Source organism: Malaclemys terrapin, chromosome 1 (assembly GCF_027887155.1).
Source record: "Malaclemys terrapin pileata isolate rMalTer1 chromosome 1, rMalTer1.hap1, whole genome shotgun sequence".
In the NCBI taxonomy this organism is placed as follows: Eukaryota; Metazoa; Chordata; order Testudines; family Emydidae; genus Malaclemys; species Malaclemys terrapin.
The window spans coordinates 337643475-337671297 of NC_071505.1; the positions used below are offsets into that span (position 1 = coordinate 337643475).

The 27823-nt window shown below is 48.6% G+C and overlaps 1 protein-coding gene across 6 annotated transcripts in view; it reads right to left on the reverse strand.

Annotated features, from left to right (window-relative positions):
* MYO7A (myosin VIIA) overlaps window positions 1-27823 on the reverse strand; it is a 116847-nt gene that overhangs the window by 82042 nt on the left and 6982 nt on the right. For all 6 annotated transcript variants that reach the window (XM_054015814.1, XM_054015813.1, XM_054015811.1 and 3 more), the window contains exons 2-10: window positions 27386-27499; window positions 23151-23303; window positions 10096-10280; window positions 8396-8517; window positions 6005-6147; window positions 5785-5898; window positions 4346-4499; window positions 2338-2414; window positions 1371-1490 (exon numbers count right to left, since the gene is read on the reverse strand). In XM_054015814.1, coding sequence (XP_053871789.1) covers window positions 1371-1490; window positions 2338-2414; window positions 4346-4499; window positions 5785-5898; window positions 6005-6147; window positions 8396-8517; window positions 10096-10280; window positions 23151-23303; window positions 27386-27499 — 1182 coding nt within the window. The remainder of the gene's footprint in view (window positions 1-1370; window positions 1491-2337; window positions 2415-4345; window positions 4500-5784; window positions 5899-6004; window positions 6148-8395; window positions 8518-10095; window positions 10281-23150; window positions 23304-27385; window positions 27500-27823) is intronic.

Consider the following 27823-nt stretch of genomic DNA (forward strand, 5'->3'; position numbering starts at 1 on the left):
CTTCGGTGGGCTTGGCTCTGGGTGCAAACTGTGTGCTACAGGTCCATCTCTAGTCTGCGTTGCAAGATGCAATTTCTATCTGAGATCAAATGTTGAAATAGCCATTTATCACTGGCTGCCGGCACTTCTAAACCATCCTCCTGCACTACTATCCACCACATGCAGATCAGTAGAGATGCGACATTGCTATGTAAATAAAGACAGTCCTCCCTCAGTAAGGCCCTGCTTCCTTAAATGGCACAGCAGCAGCCAGCCAGCGTTAACTGGTGCTGCCTCAGCGTTCCTGGGACTGCAGGCCTCAAAGCGGCATTACTTTGTGTCACATAATCCAAGATAGAACTTAGATAATATTTGTACTTCAAGGTCCAAGAGACACAGACAAGGTTTTCATCTTGAGGCCAAAAGACCAAAAACATCAAGACACTTGATCACGGCCTTGGATAGGCCAAGAGACTACTTACACTTGATCTTAGCTCATAGCGATGGGCCTGATCTAAAACCTCAGATCCAAATCCCCACAAACCTGGAGGAAGTTCCCATGTGGACGTGGAGACAGATCTGAACTTTGCAGGTTTGGGGGCATCCTCACTGCACACCAGTCAGGCAATTCAAGGAACTGACCTGCTGTACCTGAGCCAGGCGCTAGGGGGCAGGGTAGGTCTGCGCTTGCCTTCGAGGATCAGGGCACTGTTTGTGTGGTACACCCTATGCTGGGATACAAACAGCATACCTCCTTCGCACCATAACACAAGGCTTCATTGCCCCCGAATCCACGTGGGCTGTGTCCTTTCTGATGCTACTGTAACACCTACACAGACCTCCTCACAGCATAGTATTTCTGTGCTGTCTGTCTTTCTTTAACTTACTGCTACAGATAAGCCTGAAGCATAACATTCAACTCTGGGGACGACTGATGGCACCGGAGCCACTCTGTTTTACACCCGCTAAGGATCTGGCTTTGGGTTTGGGGCTGTTGCACTTCCTTGAAGTTCAGAAGAGCTCAGACTTATTGTGCTGGTTCAACCCATTAAAGACAGACCCCAAGAGCTACATTTGGATGCTGTTTGAGTCCAGATGGACTCAGGTCCAGATTTGAAACCTGAGGTTCTGGCTTAGGCCCATCTCAGCTCACGACATAGCCCTCTATGTGCTCCCCATAACTGGCACTAACACGGAGCCATAGATGGCAAGGCCAGACTGGGCCATTAGATCTAATCCGACCTCCTGCATAACACAGACCAGAGAACCCCACCCAGCGACTGATGCCCCGATTGAGATCAATAACTTCCTAGTGATGGAGAGTCTAAATCAGTTTGAAAACGGGCGGGTGTAAAAAGAAAACACCAGAACGAGCGCACGTTGTGCGTTACCTTGACAAAAGCGTCCCTCACATCCAGCGCCTGCTCCATGCTGAGCGGGGTGGAGACGGTCTCTCCTCTCGTGATTATTGTGCGGCTAGTAAGGCAGTTCATCACATCCTGAGGGTCCACCTGAGCATGGAACAACAACATACAGCTGATTGATACAGAACACAGACAGCTGTTTGGAAAGATGTGGTCTACTGGTCTGATTGCAGGGCTGGGAGCGAAGAACTCCTGAGTTCCAGTCTCAGCTCAGACACTACCTCCACAGTCACTCCCTTGGGTGACTCACTCAACCTTTCTGCCTTGGTTTACCCAGCCACAGCCGGGGGCTAACATCCACTCATTTATGCCACAGAGGCTTTTGCAGGGATGGATTAGTCCATGTTTGTAAAGCCCTTTTAACCTGTGAAGTGCTACTGCACATTAGTGCAAGGTGTAACCGGAATGTGATGAGAGCACCTAGAACAACAAAACCACTTTTCCTGGGGTTTATAGGTCTGATCCTGCAAATACTTATACACCTGAGTAACTTTACAGCACCCTGTAGTCTCAATCTTGCCAGGGGCATGCCCAATCCTTGATGTAAATGAGAGCAGCCTCAGGGCTGCTCTAACCTATGCATCGCACTCTAGGGGCCAGGAGCCCAGTGGTCAGAGCTACAAAAGGTGTGGGCCATTCCAGCAAGTATATGTCACCAGGGGAACCTCCTTATGCCTGGGGTTCTCCCCAGACAGAGGTTTCAATCAGTGTACACCCACTTTATGCTGCCAGAATAGGATAAAGCAGCTGGATCACAAATGGCAATTAGGCTCTCTACGTCCTTCATGAGCAGAGACTGCTTCTACTTCTGTTCGTACAGCACCCTACACAATGAGTCCTGATTAGACCAGGGTCTCTGGGCACTATCATAATATAAGGCATAAGCAATCCCAGGAAGAAACAAACAAGGTAATATGACAGAAGAGCAACTGACCTCCAGTAACGAAGCCGCAGTGATTAACGACGCAGAGCGAACAACCTCGCAGGCATCCAGGTTATCGTACATCCGTGCTGCATGGGGAAAGTCACAGAGAAGACATGTGCAGAAGCTGCCTGTGTGGTCAGTCTCTTTTCATCTAGGTTACAGAGCGCTCCCTGACCCCTTCTGACTGCCACGCGCACCGTACACCCACAGTCAGTCTCAAAGGACGGATTAGATCAGAAGCTTGTAACGTATGGCTCAGCTGGGGACGGTGACGAGGCCAAACTCCTCTTGTAGCTCCCGATGCAGGACCTTGCTGCTACATCCCTTCGCCCTTCTGGGGTGAGGCTCATTTCCTAAGCTGCAATGGTCCCATTCCATGGTGCCCATGCAGAGGGAGGCAAGACCATGATCCCGCCTCCTCCCCACTGCCCAAAAGAGATGGGGGGGGGGGGACTTCAGAAGTGCCTGACCCTTAAGAAAGTGGCTCAGGGTAGGGGAAAGGCACCACCCCTGTCACACCCACATGCTAGCCAGGCACAACAGAGCCTTAAAAAAGGAGAGGAAAGATGGTCTGATAGTCAGCACATTAGCCTTGGGCTTAGTTAAAATCCCTGCTCTGACACAGACTTCCTATTGGCCCTAGGGCAAGTCACTTAGGCCCAGATTTTAAAGGTATTTAGGTGTAGTGGCGGGGCTCAGACTCTCAACGCCTAACTGATTTAGGAGCCTAAATCTCATTGTCAAAAGTGATTTAGGCACTTCAGTGAGTAAATCCCATTGACTGTCAGCGGGGTTTTGGCTCCTAAGTGCCTAAGTCACTTCTGAAAATAAGACAGAGGCATTTTTGAAAGTGTTACCCTTAGTCTCTCTGTGCCTCAGTCCTTCATGTGGCAAATGGGATAACAGCACTGCTCTGCCTCAGAGGGGGTTCTGAGGATCAATACACTAGGTCAGGGTGTCAAACGTACGACCCATAGGCCGGATCCCAGCCAGACGAACAGTTTCATCCGGCCCGCCGACTCTCCAGGGATCGGTGGGCTTGTCTATGCAACCCCAGAGTCCTCACAACAGGGGTGTGATTTGTAGAGTGCACCAGCATGCTTCACTCTAACTGCCCCGTGTAGACCCTGCTAGTGTGCATTGACGTAGTCCTGTTTCAAACAGGACACTAAGGAACATTTAGTGCGTGCCAGCAGGTTCCACCTGGAGGAGATAGAGCACAACACACTGGGGTGCAATCTACAAATTACATGCTCATAGTCCAGACTCCGGCGTCGCAACCCAGCAGGACCTCACGTACAGGTTTAGAACCACATGGTAGCATTTAAGGGGCACTGGAGGGACATACAATAAATGAAAGCAATTGCCAACATGGTTTATATTCATCCAATTCTATTTGAATCACTTCTGCTGAATGTGGCCCATGCCAAATGGTAGGGTATCGGATCAGGCCAGCCATATGGAATGAGTTTGATACCCCTGATTAGAGATTGTAAGGTGGTCAGATACCATTATATTAAGGACCACAGATGTTCCTGGGGTAGGTAGCTAGACAGACTGCTCCAGGTTGATTTTCAGAGGTGCTGAACACTTGCTGCTCCCACTTACATCAAGCATAATTTGGGGAGCTCAGTATGTATGAAATTCAAGGTACACATTCAATTCCACCGGCAAGCTCTTTGGGCAGAGACTCTGTCTTTAGGCAGTGTGGGCTAGTGGGCAGGGCACTAGCCTGGGAGTGAGGAGATCTGGGTTCTCTTCCTGGCTCTGACACTGACCTGCAGGGTGACCTTGGGCAAGTCACTTCCCCTCCCTGTGCCTCAGTTTCCCCATCTGTAAAACAGGGATAATGCTACTGACCTCCTTTGTAATGCACTTTGAGAGCAACAGGTGAAAAATACTAGACAAGAGCTAGGTATTTTGGTTATCTCACTGGCTGTGGCACCTGGACAATGTATCAGCATCCGAGTTAGTTCAGCATTTAAAATAAATAAATATGCAACAATTTTCCACTTACCTTCATACCGCAAATTCCCCATATGCAATATGGCTGCCAGGAGTTTTGAGATCTCCCAGTTCTCAGTGTCGGTGAACATCAGGACTTTCATTGCAGAGCGAATGTTTGCATACTCCTTACTGTCGTCTCTGCCATCACAGGTAGTGCAGTTACCCTGGGAAGGAAGGGCAGTGACACAGTGTGTGCAGTGCATGCAGGAAGCCGCATAGGTACAGAAATCTGTAGCCATATTGTATACTGGGCCCTAGCATTTTCCACACTAAAGTCAATTGAAAAAGAAATCTCATATTATGAGGTAAATCCTCAGTTCTCACTCAGCTAAGTTTCCACTGAAGTCCATGGGCATTTTCTAAGCAATGAATGAATGAAAGCTGACTATGGACCTCTGGAGTTGGCCCTACTGTAAGTATTCTACAAAAGTATTGTCCAAACAGACCTGCAACGACACCACTGCCATCCATCTATCCCTGTGTCTGACTGAGATCAGCATATGAATCATAGAATATCAGGGTTGGAAGGGACTTCAGGAGATCATCTAGTCTAACCCCCTGCTCAAAGCAGGAGCAATCCCATGGCAGATTTTTGCCCCAGATCCCTAAATGGCCCCCTCAAGGATTGAGCTCACAAGCCTGGGTTTAGCAGGCCAATGCTCAAACCACTGAGCTATCCCTCCCCCCGTGGATGGAGAAGAGCTGACCAATGTTAAACCCTAGCAAGATAGTGACAGAAGAAAACATGCCAGAAGTTTGGGACACTTGGCCACAAATGGTCAAGACAGACTGCAGTACAGGAGTCCTCCCCTTCTGGACTCCTCACTGATGCTGGGCTGCAAGGAACACTTTCCACCATCTCCAACTGTTCACCCATGTTGATGATAACTTGATTATACAGGCCTTTGCCACCTCCCACTTGGGTTATGGCAGTGAAATCTACTTGGGCTTGAAAGCACAGCCCTGAGAAATCTCCAGCTAGTGCAGACTGCAGCAGTACACCTCCTCAGAACTCGGATCACTGCATGCTCATCAGCCCTGGTCTCCACTCATGCTAGAACATCACGTCACATTGAAGGTCTCGGCCCTCATTTCCAAATCAACGTTAAATGGTCTGGGCTGAGCATACCTAAAAACAGCACCTCAACCGTCCCACTCCTCAGGAGAAATGGAAGTAGAGACGCCCCGACGTGCAGGAGACAGGACGCCTTCAGCGGCTAATCTAAGGCTGTGGGGCTCACTCCTGTAGGAGCAAAGAGCTACCACAGACCTCTAGGCTGGATCTCAAGTTTGCAACAAATCTCAAAGCTCCCATGTGGGTCCCACACGGTTTCAGGTTAGGGAACATTTCTTGCAGCTCTGCTTGTAACTCCCTTATATACAGAGATAATCAGGAAAAGTCACAAGGCCCAAGCAGTGCTCCCCGAGATCTTGCTCTGCTGGTCTTACCATAGCGAGGTAGTTATAATCAGTGGCTTTCCCAAGACCCAGCTTCTTTTTCTGTTCTGGTGTCATTCCTTTCAGCATACAGTAAAATACATGGTAATTCCGCTCATCCTGGGCCTGGAGCAGAAGAGGAAGGAATCAGTTCTGCTAGGACAGTGAGCCTGCTGATAGCCAAAGAAAGGAAAGACCAATCCACAGCCCTGCCTTTTCTCAACTGCCTCACCTGTCTGCAGACTCGAGATTTCTCCAGCAGGTACTGCTCAATCTTTGCCCCTTCGATGGCTCCCCTCTTGTTGAAATGGATGTCGATGTATTTACCGAATCGGCTGGAGTTGTCATTACGAATCGTCTTCGCGTTTCCAAAAGCTGTGAATAAGCAACACAATACGGCAGAGGTGAGATCTGTACCCAGACTCAGGAAGGAATCTGTTTGGTCTAGGGCAACAAAAACAAGACACAAAATGGAGCAAGGATGGCTCAGGGGATTGGTACCAGGTTGCACAGACTTTCATCTGTGGGTCATAAATCCCAATCCAACCCAGGGCAGAGAAAATGGGGATGTTTATGGGGAACTCCTCCCAGAAGGGGGTTGCATAGGAGACAGTGTGAAGGAAGAGACATTTATCAGCTCAAGACAAGGGGGGTGATCTGAACTAAGTGACGGGTGAGAGAGATTATTTTGGCAGCAGCATTTTGGATAGACTTTAGTGGGATAAGGGTCAAAAGGGGGAGACTGCAAGCGGTGAGGTGGAGGAGGATAAGAACATGAGACTACGATTTGGCCTGTGGGACAGAAAGGAATGGTGGGTCATCCATGGACATGTGCAGCTGCTACACCAACCACCAGAGGGAGCCCGTGTTCAACAAACAATACAAATCAGCACATTATAGAGATTAATTAATTCAGATATTAATTTAAGGAATATAGGCTGCAAACAAAATGCATCCTCCAGATCACAGCAAGATCTATATACATAGAAACCCGAATGGAAAAATCACACTGACCTCAATGTCTGTTTTATTTCTACAACCATGAAAGGCTTTTTCTGAATTTTGGCTACAGATATCCCCATAAAAAGAGCACCTATTAAAATAATTTGTCATATGTCACATTCGAGTGGGAGGTTAGCACCGGGCTCCACCACTTAGTCTATCAAGGGTAACTCCACAGGAGTTCCATCAAGTTCAGTCCTGGGTAGGCCGTTACAATAATGCTCTTTTTTTAACAGTTTCAAGCCTCTACTGTAACTTCGGAAAGATAATTAGTTTAACCCACAAATTAAAGGCCCAATGCTGAATCTCCTAGACAGACAAAACTCCCTTCTAAGTCTTATTACTTCATTCGATCAAGTCTGTTCCCCACTGAAATAAGCCGTTGATCTTGTTATATGCCTGTCCACCAGGGTGCCTAGCACTGCTGGCAGGGCACCTGGCAGTGTTTTAGAATCTCAGTAACAGTGGGCCAGATTCTGGGACCCTTGCTCTGTTTAGTAACGAACTCCTATTGACTCCTTTTGAAGTAAAGTACTATTGAGTAAGGACATTGGAATCTTGCCCAATGTTCTCAATGATGCCTGGGTAAGATTGTGAGTCCGTATTCATGGCAGTGAGCAGTCAACTCACAAAAGTAGTGCCAGACTATTCATGGGAGTCCCTGCTCACCTATGTAAATACGGGGCTGACAATGTGGCCTTCCTTATGGCTTGAATCTTCCTTGAACTCGTTTGTTTTTTCCTCCTGCCTCATTCAGAATTCTGGCTCTCCACATTCATTCCACAGCAGCTTTCTAGAACCAGAAAGCTGTTATTGTAGCTTAAAGTGTTCAAAACTGATCAAAGCACAAGGTGGGATTGCTATGATTGTTTTTTCTACTACAAAGCATTTGGTTCTGAGGCGCTGATCAAATTAAACACAGGCTTATGTTAACCAGGGAGCGAAACCAACGGAAGGTGCTGTACGGAATCGTTACCAAGCAAAACCTTCACAGCTGTTCGCTGAGCAGAGTGTCTACGTCATGATGGTGACAGATGTTAAGAAGAGCACACAGTGCCCATTTCTGCACCAGAAGCAGCACACAGATAACCCCCTTTATTTTTTTTCAAAACTGTACGAATTTTGACTATATTTCATTTAGGAAAATTTTTTGGAAAAAACAACATTTTGAAAATGTTGACCCTTTTGATTTTCTGTTTCTAAACTGCTTTTTGTTTAGATGTTTATTTATTTTATATATTTATTATATATTTTTATATGAACATTTTTTTAAAAGAAAAAAAGGGTTGAAATCAAAACGAAAAGCTGTGAATTTATCAAAACAAAATGTTTTGATTGACCTGAAATGACATTGTCATGGAATTTCAGTTAGTAAAAATTTCAGTGTTTTGGCATTTTGTTCCAACTGGGGAGGAGAAAAATGTTGAAATCTTTTTTTTTTTTTTTTTTCCACAAGATGGAAAATCTATTTTCTGACCAGCTCTAGGGTTGAGCTCTTTTAAAAGTCTGATCCCAGTGGCGGGTGTTGAGCTCATGCATTTCTGGCTCTCACTGTAGATGGGAATGCAGTTTAATTTTAGCAGAAGTGTTTCCCTCCACCCACCATCTTTTCAAGGCTCACCTTCTAAAATGGGGTTTGCCTCCAGCACCTGCTGCTCAATCCAGGAATGCTGCCCGCTGATAGCAGCCAGGAACTGCAGGATCAGTTTAGTGCTCTCCGTCTTCCCTGCACCAGACTCGCCACTGTACAAGTTGAAAGGAATGCACGTGAGTAAATGCCCTGTCTCACCACTGCCAGGGCCCTGGCTCTGCATTCAAACAAACAGGCTGGAAATCTTGAGGCATGTGTTTCTAGTACAGGTGGACTCTACATTTGGATTTCAAACACCCTAAACTTACATGTATTCACAGATTCCTAGATTCCAAGACCAGCGGGGACCATGATGACCTCCTGTCTAATACAGGCCATAGAACACTCCCAACGTAATTCATATTTGGTTCTGGGGATTTTGTATGGCCTATCATGGGGATAGGAATCCACTGCAGGCTTAGGATTCAGATTTGATTTTGGGTCAGGAGCGCCACCCAAAGTTCGATGGGGCCTGTATCTTAAGGTTGGGGTCAGGCCCATGCCCAGTTTGAACACCGTCGATAAGTAAGGCTATGATTCCGTCACAGGTATTTTTAGTAAAAGTCAGGGACAGTAAACAAAAATTCACGGAAGCCTCTGACCTGTTCCCGAGCCGGGGCAAAGAGAGCGCTGCTGAGGCTTGCAGCTGCTCCAGCCCCGTTGCTGCTCCTGTGGCAGGGGCTGACCCAACCCCAGCTGCTGCTCCGGCGGCCCCAGGGCTGGGCTGGCTGCCGGTCAGCTGTTCTGGTGGTCCCTGCTCCGGCAGCCCCTGCTCCGGCGGCCCCTGGACTGACAGCTGCTCCAGCCCTGCCCCAGAAGACATCCCAGAAAGTCAGGGAACTCATGACCTCCGTGACAGAATTATAGCCTTATCGATAAGCAAATTCAGTCCAGCATTATAGCCTTCTGAGAGTGTAAACATCAAGACGACAGAGGAATCAGTTTGGATCAGAGAAACTTGCTTGTGTTCAGAGGACAGCTAGTTGGCCAAGTGAAGCAAGTTCTCTGTCTTGTTTCAAGCTGCTGAACTGCATTAAGAGACAGCTACGAATACACTCTGTACGTCTAAAACATTACACTTCCACGGAAGCCATTTTTATAGATGCCATGGGGCTCTGATGCTATTGCAGACAATCCATTTGAGCGTAATTAGGAGGGGAGGGGATCTGTGGGGAGAAGGAGGGGAGATTGTCTGCCTGACCATCTCTCTATTGAGATCAGGTCCACAAAAAGAGTTTCACAGCACCCGAGGGAGGGCTTGATTCTGCCACTCTAATTCATACTGGGCAGTGTCTTACAGTGCTGGTAGTCCCATGGATTTCAGCCGACCTACTCGGGAGCAAGGTACTGCTCCAAAGCAGGTGCTTCGACAGCTTAGCTATGGAGTAAGTTATGGCTGGAGGCAGGAATTTCTGGGTGTAATTAATTCTATGGCCTGTGTTATGCAGGAGGTCAGACTGGGTGAAGATAATGGGCCTTTGTGGTCTTCAAAGCTATAGATCTCTGCATGTATAGTCACCCTAGGAATAATGGGATGAAATTAAAGAGAAAGTTTAAGGTGGATATCAGAGAAAACATCCTGAGATTCACCTTGATTAGCCTGTGGAATAATTACCAAAGGAAGTGGTAGAAGGCCTATCACTTGGAATGTTAAAAACAAGGCTTGACCGACCCTGCGTTCACAAACCCACCTTATGATGCAACACTGGTCCCTGTTGTTGCGTTGCATGTTGTAGTAGCAATTGTCAGCTATTGCGAAGATGTGGGGGGGCATCTCCCCAATCTTTTTGTTGGTGTACAGCCGTATCTGCTCTGGGGAGTAGATAGGTAACAGCTGGTAGGGGTTCACTGCCACCAATATCGAACCTGTATACGTCTAGAGGAGAAGCACAAAGAGGTTTATCGGGACAAGGCGCCCCACCCGAGCAGCTTTGACACCCAGGAACAAAGGCAAAGGCAAAACAAGACCGGGATTTTCAACAGCCACCGGAAAGGCGCTGCTCATTTCAAAAAGCCATTTACAGGATGAATTCTGGAGTCAAAATGAAGCAAAAGCCCCAACTGTGCAAATCAACACAAACCAACCCAAAACTCCGAGCCAGATTTCAATCACTGTGAAGTTTAAATCTGGGTTTTCAACATGGGACCATCTCTTCAACAAACATGGTCAGAGCCACCAGAGACCCACATCTGTCAGGTGCATTACGAGGGACCACTGCCTGGACTGCCCAAATAATACAGTTGTTTGCAGCGTTGTTGTAGCCCTGTTGTTTAAAATTTGACAAACAGCCCAAATAATAAAGGTATGTCACAGAAAAGGCCTTTGATCCATCTCTACCACAGATCACTCAGGAGCCTGGAGCTGGGCTGTGATATTGGACAGCTACTCCCTGGGGACCTTTGTAACATTCCCACGACCCTCCTTTTGTGATACTCCTTTGGAGATGTCATGGGGGTGGCAGAGGAGGAAGAGAGTGCAAGCAGCCCCTCCCTCTGCACAGTCACGCTGATAGCAGCCTTCATTTGGCAGGAGGTGCTGGGGAAGTCAAACAGGGGGGACATGGTAGCATGGCTGGCAAAGCTAGTGGCCCCAAAAGAGGAGTGTCTGGGGACAAGGATCCCACAGGTTCACTCCCTGTTTGTGCTGGTGACTCCAGGCAACACTGCAGACAGATTGCCGCTCATTAAAGGCTGCCGCTTCTCACCAAGTTCCCCCTTAGTGCCTCGGGAGAGTACAATTACAAGGGCATAATGCCTCTAGACAGGCCTGTTCAAGGTGCATCTTCTTTCTCCCCCCCATGCATCATGGCCCCTTACATGAAACCAGTTATAGGAATTGACCATGATCCAGGTTGAGTATCCTAAGATGAGCGTGAGTGATCGTGCCAAGGTTAACTGTTGGCACCTCAGTGCAGCCTCTCTAACTGAAGGGGCCTACTGCAATTTAAGAAGTGCTGCACTGACTGGCATTCAGAAGGGCAGAATGGTTTCTAACCCTTGGGCAGTACAATCCTTTGCAATCTCTAGCTCTTGTGATTCATTTCTAGAGGGCTTCTCCTAGGGCTTAATGCCTGCTGGCCAAGGAAGCTAATTGGCTGGAGAAGAAAAGGTTACTCGCCTTGTGCAGTAATTGAGGTTCTTCGAGATGTGTGTCCCTATGGGTGCTCCACTCTAGGTGTCTTCGCGTCCCTGCGCCTCAAATCGGAGACTTTTGGTAGCAGTGTCCGTTTGGCCTGCACATGTGCTCTCCCCATCTTGCGCTGTGCTTTGCTGTTATATAGTGCTGTGCAGGCAAACTGCCCTCAGTTCCTTCCCTACCGCAGAGCTCATACGGAAGAACCCCAAAGCAGAGGGGAGGAGGCTGAAGGTATTTTTGGTAGGAATTTGGAATGCGGTCACAATGTGATTTGTCCTTTAATAAAATTTTAAAGGAGGGTATGCCATTAAGGCCCCTCTTTCTCCCACTCTCTGAGCTGACGTGATGGCCACTAGGAATGTGGTTTTCGTAGAGAGGTGTGGAAGTGAGCAAGTGGCCCTAGGGTCAAAGGGTGATCTTATAAGGCAGTTTAAGACAAGATTAAGGTCCCATACTGGTGCGGAGTCTTTGATTGGAGGGTAGAAGTTACCCATACCTTTAAGCAATCTTTTTGTTGTAGGATGAGCAAACACCAAATGATCATCTGTCTTCTGGTGGAAAGTGTTAATGGCTGCGAGATGCACGTTTACTAAGTTTAGAGATAGGCCTGATTTCTTTACGCTTAGGATGCAGTCAAGCACAATCGGTAGCAAAGTGGATGTAGAAGTAATCTGTCTTGCATCACACCAGAGTTGGAATCTCTTCCATTTTTGAATGTATGTGTGACGGGTAGTTATTTTTTCTGCTAGGTAACAGTACTTCCTTCACGTCCTCAAAACAGTTCATTTCTAAGCTCTGGAACCATCAAGGAGCCATGCTTTGAGCCAGAGAACTTGCAGATTTGGGTGATGGATCAAGCCTGCATCTTGAGAAAGAAGATGAGTAACGGGGTGGAAAGTAATTGGTGGACAAGCCACCAGATGAAAAAGGTTCAGAAACCACGTCTGTCTTGGCCAGGTTGGAATTATAAGAATAACTCTGGCCTTTTCTTGCTTTATCTTGAATATCACTTTGGATATTGGTGGAATTGGTGGAAAGGCCCATAAGAGATGTCTGTTCCATCTGAGCAGAAAAGCATTCTGAGAGAACGGTGACCCAGGCCTATTCTGGAGCAGAATTGGGAGCGTTTCTTGTTCTTGGCTGTGGCAAATGGGTCTATCTTTGGAGTTCCCCAATGTATGAATAAGCTGTGAAGGATGGTAGTGTCAACTTCCCATTCATGATCTTTGGAAAATTTTCCACTGAGAATATCCACTGTAGTGTTCTGTATGCCCAGGAGGCAAGTTGTTGAGTTGCCGATCTGCTGATGAATGCACCAGGTCCACTGCCTCGGCACACAGGGAAGGTGATCTTGCTCCTCCCTGGTGGTTTATGTAGGCTATACATGCAATCTTGTCTGTCAAAATCTTTACATGTTTGTCTTTGATCATTGGTGGGAAGTGTGAGCCTGTGTTCCTGACTGCTCTCAGCTTTAGTAAGTTGATATGTAGTGTGGATTCAAGAGGGGACCATTTGCCCTGAACAGTGTAGGTGTCCAAGTGGGCTCCCCATCCCATTAGGAATGCATCCGTCATCAAAATTGGTGGAGATGTTCGTGTTGTTGGAGCAAATGAGACTGGAGGTAATAGCTTGGGGCCTTAACTAATGCATCAAAATTGTTGTTTGGATGTAGAAGGTTGTGATGTTGATGATTGTGGGGCTGTCAGTCTCCATTTTTGTAATCCCTGTCTGTTCCTTTAAGGATCATAATTTCTCTGGGGAGAGGGAAAGTCAGTAGGGCCAAGATCTCTGTGCCATCTGGCACTTACTACATCTCCTTCTTTGGGCAGGAATGTAAATACCCAGAGAACATAATGTGATCCTAGAATATTTTAATGTGTGTAAGGATTTGTCAGTTCTTTGTGCAAACAATTTACATCCCTCAAAATGGAGGTCCTCCACCATAGCTTGCACCACCCTGGGAAAGCCAGAGAGATGAAACTAAGATGCTCTCCTCACGACAACTGCTGTGGAAATGGAATGAGAAGCTGTATCTGCAGCATCCAGAGACGCCTGCAATGCTGTTCTCACAAGGAGCTGACCCCTCAGCAATGATCACGGAAATTGCTCTTTCTGATCCGACAGGAGGTGTTCAATAAAGGCGTTTAATTTAGAATAACTGGTATGCCATGAGGGCTTGATAGTTAGCGATCCTAAATTGCAGGATCACTGAAGAATAGGATTTATGTCCAAATAAATCCAGTCGCTTCCAGTCCTTACATGGTGTCGTTTTAGCGCGGTGTTGTCTGCCACGTTCATTAACGGCATTGGCAACCAGTGAATCTGGGGAAGGATGAGAAAATAAAAAGTCCCTGTTTGTAGAGGGCACATCATATTTTTTGTCCGCTCTTTTGCCCGTTGGGGGTATTGTGGCTGGTGTCAGCTATATAGTTTTCCCCGGATCAAGCAATGCCTCATTGATGGTGAGTGCAATCTTTGCTGATGACAGTGTCTATAGGATGTCAAGCAGTTTAGGTTGTGACTCTTTGACTTCTTCAAGTGGGATTTACAGGGAATCCACTACCCTCTTAAAGAGATCTTGAAATTGCTTGAAGTCGTCTGCTGTAGTTGGAGGAGAAGGCGGCATGACCACCTCATCAGGAGATGAAGAAGAAATGTTGGTCATCGGAATGGCTTCCTTGTCTAGTCTCTCCTCTTGTTCCTCAAAAGTCTCCTCTTGAGGATCGGGGGTCTGGCTATTGATGCTGAAGATCACTTTCCTTTATCCCTCTGGGTGATGCTAGAGGACTTCAAAAATTGTTGTCTATATGCCACCCATGGGTTCTATTATAGCCAATGAGATGGTGGAAAGGGCATGAGTGGGGGATCCAAGGGTCTCCATACCAACTTAGTGGGTCTCTTCTACTCTAGTAGCAGATTGAAGGCACATGATTTTCTACCTGACTAGCTCTCTAGTACTGTAATGGAGAACCTTGGACAAACACTGAGTATAGGTCATCCCCATCATCTTCCTCATCGTCGCTTGACAGGGGTGGAGCAGTCATAGATGGTGGAGTAGAATATCTCGATACCACATGTAAGTCCAGGGATGTGGGTGTAAGCTGTACCATGGTTATGTCGGTGCCTAGTAAGGGTGATTCAAGCATCTCTGAAATCATCAAGTCTTTGGGGAACTGAAATTCCTGCAGTACCGGAACAGCCATTGGTACCATTGAGGTCAGCTGAGTAGATGACGTTGAAGTGGAGAGAGTCATCGGTTCCAGAGGCCCTCTGTGTTGGAATGGCCAGCAGATGTCGCTGTAGCCTTTTGTGGTGCTGGTGTACTTAATACCCACTGTCTACAAGACTCTGTAGTGCCGTTCTAGAGGAGTTGGGTTTTTCTTTGCCACTCCTTTCTCCTGAGAGTTACGATCTGCTTGAGCCTACCCTTTTAGGATCTTTGGACTTACTGGTGGTACCAATACTTGAGGATCCTGCAGCCTCATAGTTATCTAGTCATGGGTTGGTCGGCACCGAGGTTATTGACCGTGCAGGAACCTTTTTCTTTTGGATGATTCCCTATTTGGAGAACTAGTGGCTTATTTTTTGAGACTTTCTGAGAAGAATTCAAGGATTTCCTCTTTGAAGTCACTGGAGAGTTTTCATCCAAAGATGTTGATGGGATCACTCTCTCTCAACAGGGACAGCTGTCCAAGGCGGGTCCCAGGCATAAGGCCGGAGGCTGGTTGGCGTGAGCTTTCCATCATGAGCAGTCTACATTTTAGCCCATGACTCTTTCTGGTTCTGGATTTTAATTTGAGACAAAACGTGCACTTCTGAGGCATGTGTCCCTCTCCAAGAGAGCGAAGGCAGTGGGAATAGCCATCGCTGACAGGAATGGCTTCCTGACACGAGAGGCAATGTTTAAATCTGGAGGAGTCGGGAATACCCTTTTCAGGGTTCACTTCCCGAATGGGAAGAACTAGAGAAAGCTAACATGTAGGAGATAACTATTCTACAAGCAAAATAAAAAAAAAATTTTTTTTGAAAGAAATGAAAAGAGAAGAAGGAAGTATTAACACTAACTGAAGCTCTATTACTGCTACGGAAAATTAGTAAAAAAACCCACTAAGTAGAACCTCTGTCAATGGGCTCTGCTAAGGCTCCGTCTCAGGCCAAGAGCAGTTGAGAAGGATCTGAGAGCGGTTTGCCCACATAGCGCTATATAGCAAGCGAGCACAGCACGAGACAGGGAGAGTGCAGGTGCAGACCAAATGGACACTGCTACCAAAATTGCCGATCTTAGGTGCTGGGATGTGAAGATCCCTAGAGTGGAGCACCCATAGGGACACTACTCAAAGAAGAATATCCAGTTTATAGAAATAACAGACCAGGACAAGAGTCATGTATCCCAAGCCGAAGGTTAAGGACACAATCAGTGTCAAAATCCTTTATATTTGGTGGACCAAGTAATGAAAAGACCAATGCAGCCAAGAAATCGCTATCCAAAGAAAGAGCTGGTCATTTTAATGCCCAAAATAATATGCCTTACACCCTTTTAACAGCATGTTCTACTACCACCAGATGGGAGGAGCAAAGTAGCCCATTCCATGGGAAACTTCCCTGCATCCATGATAAAGAACTCTACTGGCTTTAACAGGGGGTTGAGCTGCCTGGGAATGCAGCCATTGTGGCCAGCTTTCTTAGACAGCCAATAGGTGACTGACCCTAAACTTACGTAGAGTGAACAAGAATGTTTTTGTGGTTGTTTCAGGCAATTAATTAAAGATCCCTATTACAAAGTAAGGTACATTCCAGCTTTCTCTTGCTAACATATGTTGCAAGTTGCAGATAGAGTGAGTTTGAATTTTTACTCACTTTTGGAAACAGCATACTGGGCCACTGCTCCTGAGAAGGCCGGACTAAGAGACCAGCATGGGCAGCCCCAGTTCAAATTTCTCCCACATAATCCTGCTAATGTGCCTCAATCCTGATTTGGAAGGGCCATCTCTAGGCATGGGAGGGTAATTCCCTCTCTATGGCCCACTCAATCCTTGGCATCTGCTCAGACTTTCAATCGGGCTGCCAATTAGTGCCAGCTGTGGAGGTTTTTGTCATAGGAACCCTTGCCCACTGGGAGCTGGACTGGACCCCCAAACTCATTTCACAGTCAACAAAAGGTAGTAACTCTCTGATTGAATCCTGGGCTGGATTTGAAAGCACACCCTAAAAGATGTCTGAGGTTTTCATGCTGCTTCATAACTTGGTGAGATTTACAAGTTATAAGGCATTTCTAGGCAATTGTAGGGACATGTTTAACAGTGCATAGAGGCAGAAATATCCCACTTCGTGTTCTCTTCACTCATTCTCAGAAAGACTGACTTTGCTCCTGGCGTGAGTTTGTGACATCCCCATATTCCAACCTTTGGTGGTAACTTGTCTGTCCTGGCCAAGACGCGTGACACTGACTACGGCCAAAGATCTTTTTAAAGGAGTTAACCATTAGTGGCAGGAATGTTTTCTTGATGTTCCCACTGACCTTTCCCTTGTGATCATTGAGAGACTGTCAGCATAAACTCCTGTGTTATCTCAAGAGATGAGCTTGGTTTGACTTGTTCCTAGTTGACAAATACACACAGCTTGCCCAATTTTAACAGCTGACAGCATTCAAGACTTTGGCCCCGAACTGATGATGGGCCAAAGGGCAGCTACAAGAAAATATTTGCAATTCTCGTTTCCAAGTCTGGTTAAGAGTAAAGCCCCTCTGTTTTGGTGTAAAGATCAGCTTGGCTGTACATATGAGTGATGGTTCTACAAAAGCCAACGGTTTACACCAGGAAATGCTGTTCCGCTGCAAACTTGTTACTGCCCGTGTGACCTACATTTTCATGAGCCATGTAACAAATCCACTCTGCTCCTGATTCCAAGAGCACCCCAAACTCGTCTTGGCTTCAACTGGAGTTTTTGCTGCTCAGGGAATGCAGGGTCACACCATGACCAGATACTCCTGCACTTTAGCAACCCTATTCAAAAGCAGATAGACAAAACCCTGCTCAGTAACCCAGTGTCGCGACAAAACACCCCTGCTATTCAGCACAGTTTTTCTCAGCACATACAAGCAGGAGCCATGCAGAACAGCGCTCGCATAACCCTTTTCATTTTGTCGTGGTGGCTTATTTCCTCCAAACCGGGCTATTATACATAGCTGGTTACAGCCCTGTCCACCTGGCATCACATCCGCAGACTCGATACTTTGCTCTTCTAGGAAGAGGCCACATTTCTGTCATTGTGGCAAAGCGCTGCAGCCGAAGGGATAATGGTTTGGATGCATTCACGGGGCAGCAGAAAAGCAGCGCAAGACAAATGAGAAACGCCACAAATGGTGAACGTCAACGAGCGAGCCAGCGGATGACATGACAATGCATTGCGGCAATGGAAGGTGCCTCGATACCTGTGTGTGTGTTATACTTACCCTCCCACCACAGTTAGTCTTAGGGTTAAAAAGGAAGGAAGGAGAAAAAGGAAAATACATATTGCATTAGAGCAGGACTACAAAAGTCTTTCGCCAAGTCATGGCGAAGCTTTCCCCCCGCAGCCAGCTGAACCGGGAAAGACACAGATTGTCAGAAACCTCATAGCAAGATTCAGCAGTGCCAGGAACACCCTCAAGCAGCGCAGGCCTGTCACGGACCATACTGAGTACTATCACTTTGGGCTGAGGAGAGCAATTGTACCTCATGGAACCGCTGCCTGCTGGGTTGGTCTCTACCACCTTGGCTCCATTCACAGGGGCATATACAGTTTCGCAGAACACCCAGCCACACTTCCCGACACTCTACTCACTTTTCCTCTGCCATGGTGATAGATAATGTAAAGGGATGGTTTATTCACTTGTCAAAATTTCTCTCTCTCTCTGACCAACCCACCTCACTCCCCCCCCACCCCCCCAAAAAAACCCTTAGCGATGTGAGAACTAAAAGCCAATCTGTTTTGCTCTTCGTTGGTCAAACAGATTTTAAAATCTTTGACCAAAATCTTAAAAAATTGATGCTTAAAATTAAGCTCCTGAATGCATATGTAGCCATAGGTGGTGTTCCTGTCCTGGGAGAGCGCCAGCAGCGGAGACCTGGCCTAAATATCACTGCAGTCTTTTTGCAGACAACGCACAAACAGAAACAGGGGCAAAGCTCATGGAATAAATTCGTTGCTACAAATGATTGGCCCAGCTGTACTGCCCATCTGTCCAAGCCTGTGCCAGTCCCTTTGTCTCCTTCCCCAGCTCTGGGGATATCTTGGGATGTGCGTTCCTCTAGCAGCCATCTCATTTTGCTGTAGAACCGAAGCAGTGTATGGCTAAGGGAACGGTGCAGTATTTCAGCGACTGCTGCAAGCCTGGAGTTGTTAAAGAGATTAAAAATTCATCATTGCTTAGGGGATAAACTCCTAATGAGAGACAGATATCTGGGGCCGCATTTCGCACATCTAATAAAAGGTTAATGCGCTGTCTGGAGGCACAGACACCCAGCATCCACCAAGCACTCAGAACTCAGCAACCAATCTCCTGTTAAAGAGGGGACCTGTTCCCCGCTGCACAGAAACCCACAGGAGGAGATCCACCCACTCCTACCTCTAAATCAGCAGCCATTCACAGTCTTTGTGCCCTGGTCAGAGCTAGGCGGGTGCTCATAGGGGCACCAGCCTCTCCAGGGCCCAGGCCAGGGCCATCTGGCTGGGCGCAGCGAGTGATGCGGGCTGCACCCAGGCGTGATAGCCCTGGGCTCTAGGAGGCCTCATGCCCAGCAGCACTCCTGCTGTAGAGGTGCACATCAGCACGAGACTGGCTTCCTGGCACAGTGGCACCCTCGTATTCCCCTCCTCTGGCTTCCTGCTTCTTGGTTTCCGTTTGTTGTCTCTGTCGCTTTTCCTCCTCGAACTCACTCTAAAAGAGCCTCCCTCTTTGCCCTTCCCGCACGTGTAAAACTAGGGACAGGACATTTCGATGGACTTTCTTCCCACGAGGGCCTCCACTTCCCAGAAAACGACCACAGGATCCCGCCCTGCCTTTAGGGCTGACACCCAGGCATCATCGCCTTCTTCCTTCCCCTCTCCCTCTCCCCCCCACCCCCCATGCCTGGACAAGCCCATTAACGCCACTACCTGAACCTGCCAGCAATGCTGCTGTTCAGACATCCCCTCCCTTGGACTGTATCTGCAGCCAGCCTATGAGAAAGGGGCACCCCAGTCTCCTATATCAGCCATCACTGATTGCAGGGCTGGGGGCCTGGAAGTCCTGATAGCTAATGGTGGGTTAGACACTGAATCCTACTGGGGCCTTGGGGCAGCATTTACAGATTAGGCTCCTAAATCAATGGCACAAGCATCAGAGGCACTGAATGCTTGTAGCTTCCATTCATTAAAATCTGAAAATCCGGCCAGTTATTCAGGTGCCTGAATGTGGATTCGTAAATGTTGGCTTTAACTTCCCTGTTCCTCAGTTTGCCCATCTGTAAACAGGGGCTAATACTAATTATCTGTTTCACAGACTGTGGGAATTAGTTGGTTCAACCTTTGAAGATGGATGTATTACTCTCATTGATGCCTATGAAAGACCCCAGATACAGGGAAAGCAGAATATTGGAACTGAGAGGAGAATCTGTCCTCAGTCAATAGCACTAAGAAGCAAGAGACAGCCTCAAAAACGCTGCGTGAAGACATGACTGCAAAGCAGCTGACCTTTACCTTTACTCAAGACAACTGTTTGTTACATATAAACCAGCTCGCCTCACCCTCACCTACTTCCCAAAAATGCATATTCCAACCTAAGAGGCTATGTTAACCCTTCCCATCGCATCAGCACATTTATCTCTAATTAAACAAAAATGTGAAGGAATCATCGTCCACTCAAAGCTACCAAAAAGTTACTGGGAGGATATTTTCAGCAGTTGCCCCATCTCCACTGTCTTCCACCCTTCAAAATCCGTACAATGTAATAGCTGGTGAGACATTGCACACTGGTTCCTGCAAAGCTGAAGGTGTATTGTTCAACGTCAGGAACAGTGGGCTATTGCTACGGTTAATATTTTGTCATGGTTATTTTTAGTAGAAGTCAAGGACAGATCATGGGCAATAAACAAAAATTCATGGAAGCCCGCAACCTAAAAAATAATGGGAGGAGCTGACCACTGGGGGGGCCTGAAGCCTGAGCCTGTCATGGGGGCTCTAGCCCCACTGCTGCTGCCGGTGGCTGACAGCTCCAGCCCCACCACTGCGGCAGGGGTGCAGTCAAAGAAGTAACCGAGGTTCCTTAAAGTCACGGAATCCGTGACCTCCATGAGTAAATGGTATCCATAGTTATTGCTAAACCTATTTTGACTGCCTTGTTTCTTCATAGGTTTCAGGGCCGGAAGGGACTATTAGGAGGATGCGGTCTGATCTCCTGCATCACACAGGCCAGAGAATTCATCCAGCTCTGGAACCAAGCCCAGCATTTATGAGAGATTTGGAAAAAGCTGATGTAACATTTTTTCTCATTTTCACATGCCCCCAGTTCCATCTGAGGCAAGGAGTGGAGCTGGCAAAATACCAAAAGGAAAGGCTGCTCTTGCCATATTTTTGGCCTACCTGGAAACAGGGTCCACTAGAAGTCTCACAAGTAGAGATAGGCCTGAACCAAACTCAAGCATCTGAACACCCTCAAACTTTTGCAAGATGTGTGTGTGTGAGAGAGAGAGAGAGAGAGAGAGACCAAACTCAAGCATCTGAACACCCTCTAGATGACCCTAATGGTCCCTTCTGGCCTTAAAATCTACTAGCCTTTGAATCACTCCTCTTTAAATGAAATCCTTAAATTGTTTCAAAAAAAGACCTTGGAGGGTATGTCTACACTGCAATGTAAGCCCAGGTTAGTAGAACTCGAGTTAGCAGACCCTGGGTTAGTTAACCTAGATTTTAAGCACCTACACTCATTTGTAACTCCAGATTAGGAATTGTTGAACCCTGTATCTACACTGTATTATGCAGGCCTGAGTCCAATCACCCATGTCCCAGACTTCCTAGTGTGTTCCCAAACTATGGCCGCACTTACCCTTTGTTCATGGTGCAGCATGGAAAAACTTGACTGCCCACCAAACTTGACTGTCCAGAGGACAAAGAATGTCTGTCTGGGGGATTGTGGGATACTTCTGGTGGATCCCAGAGCACGAGTCCAGTGGGGCTGCATCTACACGGCAATGCAATAAGGCTTGAACCATGGTTTAACTCACACACTCCATCCCTGGGGGGTCTTAAGACTCTGGGTCCGTATGATTTGTGGGATTAAGGTTGAGTTTGAGCCCTGAGTTTATACTGCAGTGTAGGCAGAGTGAGGGCAGAAAACGATGAACTTCTGCCATTGAGTGCCTGCAAGCCTTACAATTTAAGAACTGTCCTGAAGTGCCCCGCTCTTACGTGATCACATTGACTATTTGGCAACATCGAAGAGCGTGCCTGCATTCACCCCAGGTATGTTTTACTGCAGGCACAAAAATATGCATCTTATGACCCTGCAACTGCAAGCCAGCAGCCAGAGATTCCACAACTTTGAGAAAACAAACAAAGACCCTTTGAACTCTGACTCCTTTCCTTTTGGAGTTGTAATGTTATAGTAGAACAACCGTGCAACTCAATTTACCTCCACATTATGTCCTAAATTAAAACCAATGCAGCTGCACAGGTGCCACGTAGGGCAGAATCTGGGTTGTGGAAGTGTTAGAACCCGCAGTGCAGCATCAGGAGGAAATGGTTGAGTTTGTAAAGCTAGTGAATTGAGCGTACCAGGTACGACATCACTGAGAGACAAACCTGCAAATCCACAATGCTGATTTTACAGTTGCTTTGCCGAGCACTTAAACAGCACTTAAAGGGGCGTTAAGGTGGCGTGTGCATATCAGGAATTTAAGAGTTCTAAGAAAAATATCGTAGCAATCAAAACGCAGCTGAGAGAAACCAGGAAATTCGGAATTAATAAGTCTTAAGTGCACACCCCAGATATTGCAAGGTCACTGTGGGAAAATTGCCTTGTCACCCCCCAGGTTATTTAATTCCCAGAGCCTGTCACACTGTGTGGATTCTTCAGCCACGTCCCCTATGCTAGGGATCCTCAGTTAGGTCAGCTAAACATGTTGCGATCTTAAAGGGCGCCCAGGCAAATACCTGGGGATCGTTAGTCGTTACATGGGCCATGGGATCTACAGCTTCCACTTGGACAATGAGAAACTCAGTTTAATGCTTCACCCAAAGCACTGTGCTCCTAACAGTGCAGAAACTCCCTGCACTCTGGAGCCACTCTCGGGTGTAAACCCAGGCTCCCATGTGGGACTTCAATCCACTCGCCCAGAGGTGAGGGCGCAGCGCTCCCCATTTGGTCACATAAAAGGACTCAGATTTAATTAACATCCAGAAGATATATCCTTTCCCCAATTCAGTAAACCCGCACGTGCAATGGCATCTCACGTCCTGCATGAACGGCATGTAAACTTTGCAGCAGACATGGCAGAGAATAGGTACGCATGGGGCTTGGACTAGTGCAGTATATACATGAAAATAAGCCCAACAAAGCTGGGGTGAGATGACTTTCTCCAGGTGGGCACTCACATAGATAAGGTGCTCTCGGTAACGGATGAGCAGGTTCCGCAGAATCCCAGCTTCATTCAGGTCCCCCAGGCGGATCATGTCCTCCACCCCGTGGATAGAGGTCGGGTGCATGGGTTTGATGTGGCTGGCATTGTGAGGGAAAATCCAATGCTCCTGGAAACAAAAAGGGGAAAGAGGTCAAATGTGAGCCTACCACGATATACACCCTAGCCAGATTCGGAAAGGACAGGATGAAAGGATTATGCAGTACAAGTGGCATGACAGCCATTAACTTTAAAGGATCATAGTGAAAAGGAAATGATCTCAGATCCCTGCAAGACCAGGATATAGCTGTGTTTTAAGGCTCCTAGACTCAAGGGCGGCCAGGCGGCTCTGCGTATTGCCCCTGCCTGCAGGTACCACCTCCGCAGCTCCCATTGGCCGCAGTTCCCAGCCAATGGGAGCTGCGGAGTTGGCGCTCAGGGTGGGGGCAGCGTTCAGATACCCCCTGGCCACACCTTGCATCTAGGAGCCAGAGGGACATGCCAGTCACTTCTGGGAGCCACACGGAGCCAGGGCATGTGGGAAGCCTACCTGAGCCCCGCTGTGCCATCGACTGGACTGTTGCCTGTTAAAATCTCCCGGATTGCCTTTAATAGTCACTGAGAGATGGAGGCTGATTCTGGGAGATTCCCAGCCAACCCGGGAGGGTTGGCAACTCTATTTGTAAAAGCACTAATCTGAAGTATTTATATAGGCCCTGCGATAGAGTGCTGGGAAGCAGCACCTGAGGCAGCTCTCTGGTGATTGCAACCACAGGTAGTTGCTCTGGAGTAGCCCTGATTAGGAAGAGCTGTGCCTAATTGGTGGATTGGGATGGGCTGAGGAGAGCCCCAAAGGCTAATTAGCGCATTACCGGAGAGGTAAAGAAGGCATAGCAAGGACAGGAGAGAGTGACAGGCTTCTCAGGGAAAGAAGAGATTGCTCAGGGGAAGAGACCCTCTGCCTTTCCCTCTCCTTGGCTGGGCGAGCTAAGGATTGTATGTTATGATAACTACACAGCTGCAAAGGTTTGCAAAGGTGGTGGGAAAGAACAGTGTAAATAAACTGCACAAAGCGTTTCATCAGAAGCAGGTCTCTGAGTGGTTTGTGGCTAGAAAAGAGACAGGAGCAGGACAAGGCCCTGTCACAGCCTCCCCCCGGCCCTGCATCACTGTCATGTCTGACCTCACAATCTTTGATATATTTATCCTCTCAATCCCTCCCCCCCGTGAGGCAGGGCAGTGCGTGTGACAGATCCAGCAATTTCCTGCAGTATCCTTGAAAAACCTTATTGTATTGAGTTTAAATCTCTTTGGAGTCCATTGTATTAAATGCAAGGCTTATGTTAGGGTTACCATATTTTAATATTCCAAAAAGAGGACACTCCACGGCCCCCCCAACTCCGCCCCTTCCCACTCCAACTCCACCCCTTCCCCTGAACGCTCCGCCCCCTGCTCCTCCCCCTCCCCTGCTTCCCGCGAATCAAATGTTCGCGGGAAGCCTGAAACAGGCAGGCAGGCAGCCAGCAGGTAAGCTGGGGCTGGGGCTGGGGTAGGGGTAGGGATAGGGGTGGGGGCGGGGGGGTGCGAGGAGGCACGGCCCAGTCCGGCCCCCCAGGCCGAGCGGCTCCCTCCGGCGGCCGGCCCTGGCCAAGAGGGTCTGGCCCTAGTGTCTCCGGCCCGGCTCGGCTCGGGCCCTGGCCCCGGTTCCGGCCGAGCGGTGCCGGCCGGCAGCCAAGCACCCCCAGCCCCGGTCCCAGTGGCTCCGGCCCGGCTCGGGCCCCAGGTCCGACCGAGCGGCTCCGGCCCGCCCCGACCCCAGCGGCTCTGGCCCTAGCAACTCCAGCTCAGCTCGGGGCCCAGGACACTGGCCCCGGTCCCAGCGGCTCCGGCCCGGCTCGGGCCCCAGGTCCGACCGAGCGGCTCCGGCCCGCCCCGACCCCAGCGGCTCTGGCCCTAGCAACTCTAGCTCAGCTGGGGCCCCGGGGCACCGGCCCCGGCCCCAGCCAAGCGGCTCCGGCCCCAGCCCCGGCCCCAGCCGAGCGGTGCTAGTTGGCGGCCAAGCATCCCCAGCCCCGGTCCCAGCGGCTCCGGCCCGGCTTGGGCCCCAGTTCTGACCGAGTGGCTCCAGCCTTGCCCTGGCCGAGCAGCACCGGCCGGCGGCCGAGCACCCCCAGCCCCAGTCTCAGCGGCTCTGGCCCGGCTCGGCTCGGACCCCGGTTCTGGCCGAGCGGCTCCAGCCCGGACCCAAGCCCCACGACCCCTCCCTATTTTCCCGGACATGTCCGGCTTTTTGGAATTTCCTCCCAGATGCAGATTTGAGGACCAAAAAGCCGGACATGTCCGGGAAAATCCGGACATATGGTAACCCTACTTATGTATTATTGTTAAGACCCCGATTATGTCACACAGGTCACGGGATCCATGACTTCCATTGACCTCTGTGACATTTTCTGCCCCGGGGCTGGAGCTCCCAGCTCCCACCCTGGCAGGGGGGCCCTCTGCAGCTGCCCAGCCTCAGGGGATGGCGGGGGGACGCCCTGGAACTCCCAGCCACCATGGCAGGTGAGGGGACCCTGCAGCGGCCCATCCCCTGTGGGCGGTGGGGGACCCCAGAGCTCCCACTTGCTGCAGGTGGCGGGGAACCCCCCAGAGCTCCCTGTTGCTGGGCAGCACCCGCCACCCACACCCCACCCCGAGCTGCTCAGCCGCTGCGCAGGTGGGATCCTGGAGTTCCCACTCACCGCAGTGGCAGGGCGACCCTGGAGCCCCAGCAGCAATGGGTGCTGAGCTGAACCCGCCTCCCCATTTTGTCAGGGATATTTTTAGTGACAGTCAGGGACAGGTCACAGGCTTCCATGAATTTCTGTTTATTGCCCGTGACCTGTCCATGATTTTTACTAAAAATATCCCTGGCAAAATCTTAGCATTAATTATTGTGGGCTGGGATTGCATGTAACTTCTAGTGGGGAGATGGGATGGGAATCCTAGGCCATGTTATGAATTTCAAAGGACTATAGTGAACAATGTGCCAGACAAGGATGGGACAAACCGTATCAAATTCCCACCTCCAGTCATTCAAAAAACCCAGGCTTTTGAAGCTCCACCCTAAAGAGGAGACCACTGTCTACTTATCATCTGGTCCTGGAATCTGAAGATCAAAGGCACTTGTTCATAACAGCCTTAGCTCTGAACTTGTAGCCAGAGAAAACCCCTCGATGGGCTCTCAATGACTGACTTCTGCCAAAGCCTTTGATGGAATTGGGGTGATCTCTGGTAAACTTAAGCTTATTAGAATGCGTGCAGGTTCTTTGATTGATTTTTAATATTTTCTTTGTAATGCTTTCACCTTAAGAATACATGTGCTTGCTTAAAAAGGGCTGTGTGATAACTTGTAACTGCTAGCAACTGAAGCTGTTCATAGCCTCTGGAGAGAAAGCAAAGCTCCGACGCTGGCTGTTTAGGCAGTCTATCGCAGTATAGACCGGGAATGGTGCAGCCTGGAAAAAACCTGGTCAGTAGGGAGAGAGACGTGGGCCTCTACCTGAGAGATGTGATGGCTAAGGAGTCAGTAGCCTAGAGGGGATATCCTTGCTGGACCACGGAGGGGGGAGTACAGGTGCATATGCCCTGAAGTGTGCCAGTGCTATTAGCCTCATTTTACAGATGGGAAACTGAGGCACATAACGGGTAAGTGACGTGCCCAAGGTCATACAGGAAGCCTGTGGCACAGCAGGGAATTGAATAAGGGCTCCCATGTCCCAGGCTAGCACCATAACCCCTGGACTATCCTTCCTCTCCAATAAAATAAATTGGAAACAGGAAAAGGCTTAAACAAGCCCCTTTAATTGGGTCTGAAATAGACAAGTTGTACACTAGCTACTTTGTGTTACTGCATTGTCTTGTGATGGTCTCCCTTGTCAGAGTTATTCCCCTCCCCACACCCGCCCGCCTGCTTTCCCTCCTTTTGTTTGTTACACCTCCTCAGTGCATCTTGTCTTCCACCTATGTCCTTGGGGGCTGGGACTATCTCGTGTTGTGTGGCCCCAATCCAAAGTCCATGGGAGTTTCTGGAAAGAATACTATTGATTTCAATGCGGTTTGGATCATACTGTGCATCTGTACAGCACCCGGTGCTTAATCCTATTTGGGGCCCTATATCTGACACTAATACAAAGGACACACAATCACAATCCTCTTCTCCTTCATACATACGTTGCCTTCATCGTCCACCACCTGGATCTGCCCAGAGTCACAAAGCTTGACCACGGCTCCGATGGGAACGTCGAATTCCCGACCGGTTTTGAGGTCCATCCATACATAATCCCCCTGAAACAAAACAGAGGAAAAGTTTGTTCTCAGTAAAGATGAGCAGAAGAACACATCACTGCAGGGAGGACTAAACGTTCCCGGTTAGAGTAATTTCTGAATGTTTTACTTCCAAACATGGGTGTGAGAACAAGCGACCTCCTTTGCAGTCCATACAATACCCACCTTCTAGGTAGTGCTTTTCATCAGTAGACCTCAGAGTACTTTACAAAGGAGGGTAAAGTATCATTGTCACCATTTTACAGATGTGGAAACTGAGGCACAGGGGGAAGTGACTTGCCAGCAGGCCAGTGCAGAGCTGGGAATAAAGCTCTGGTCTCCTGA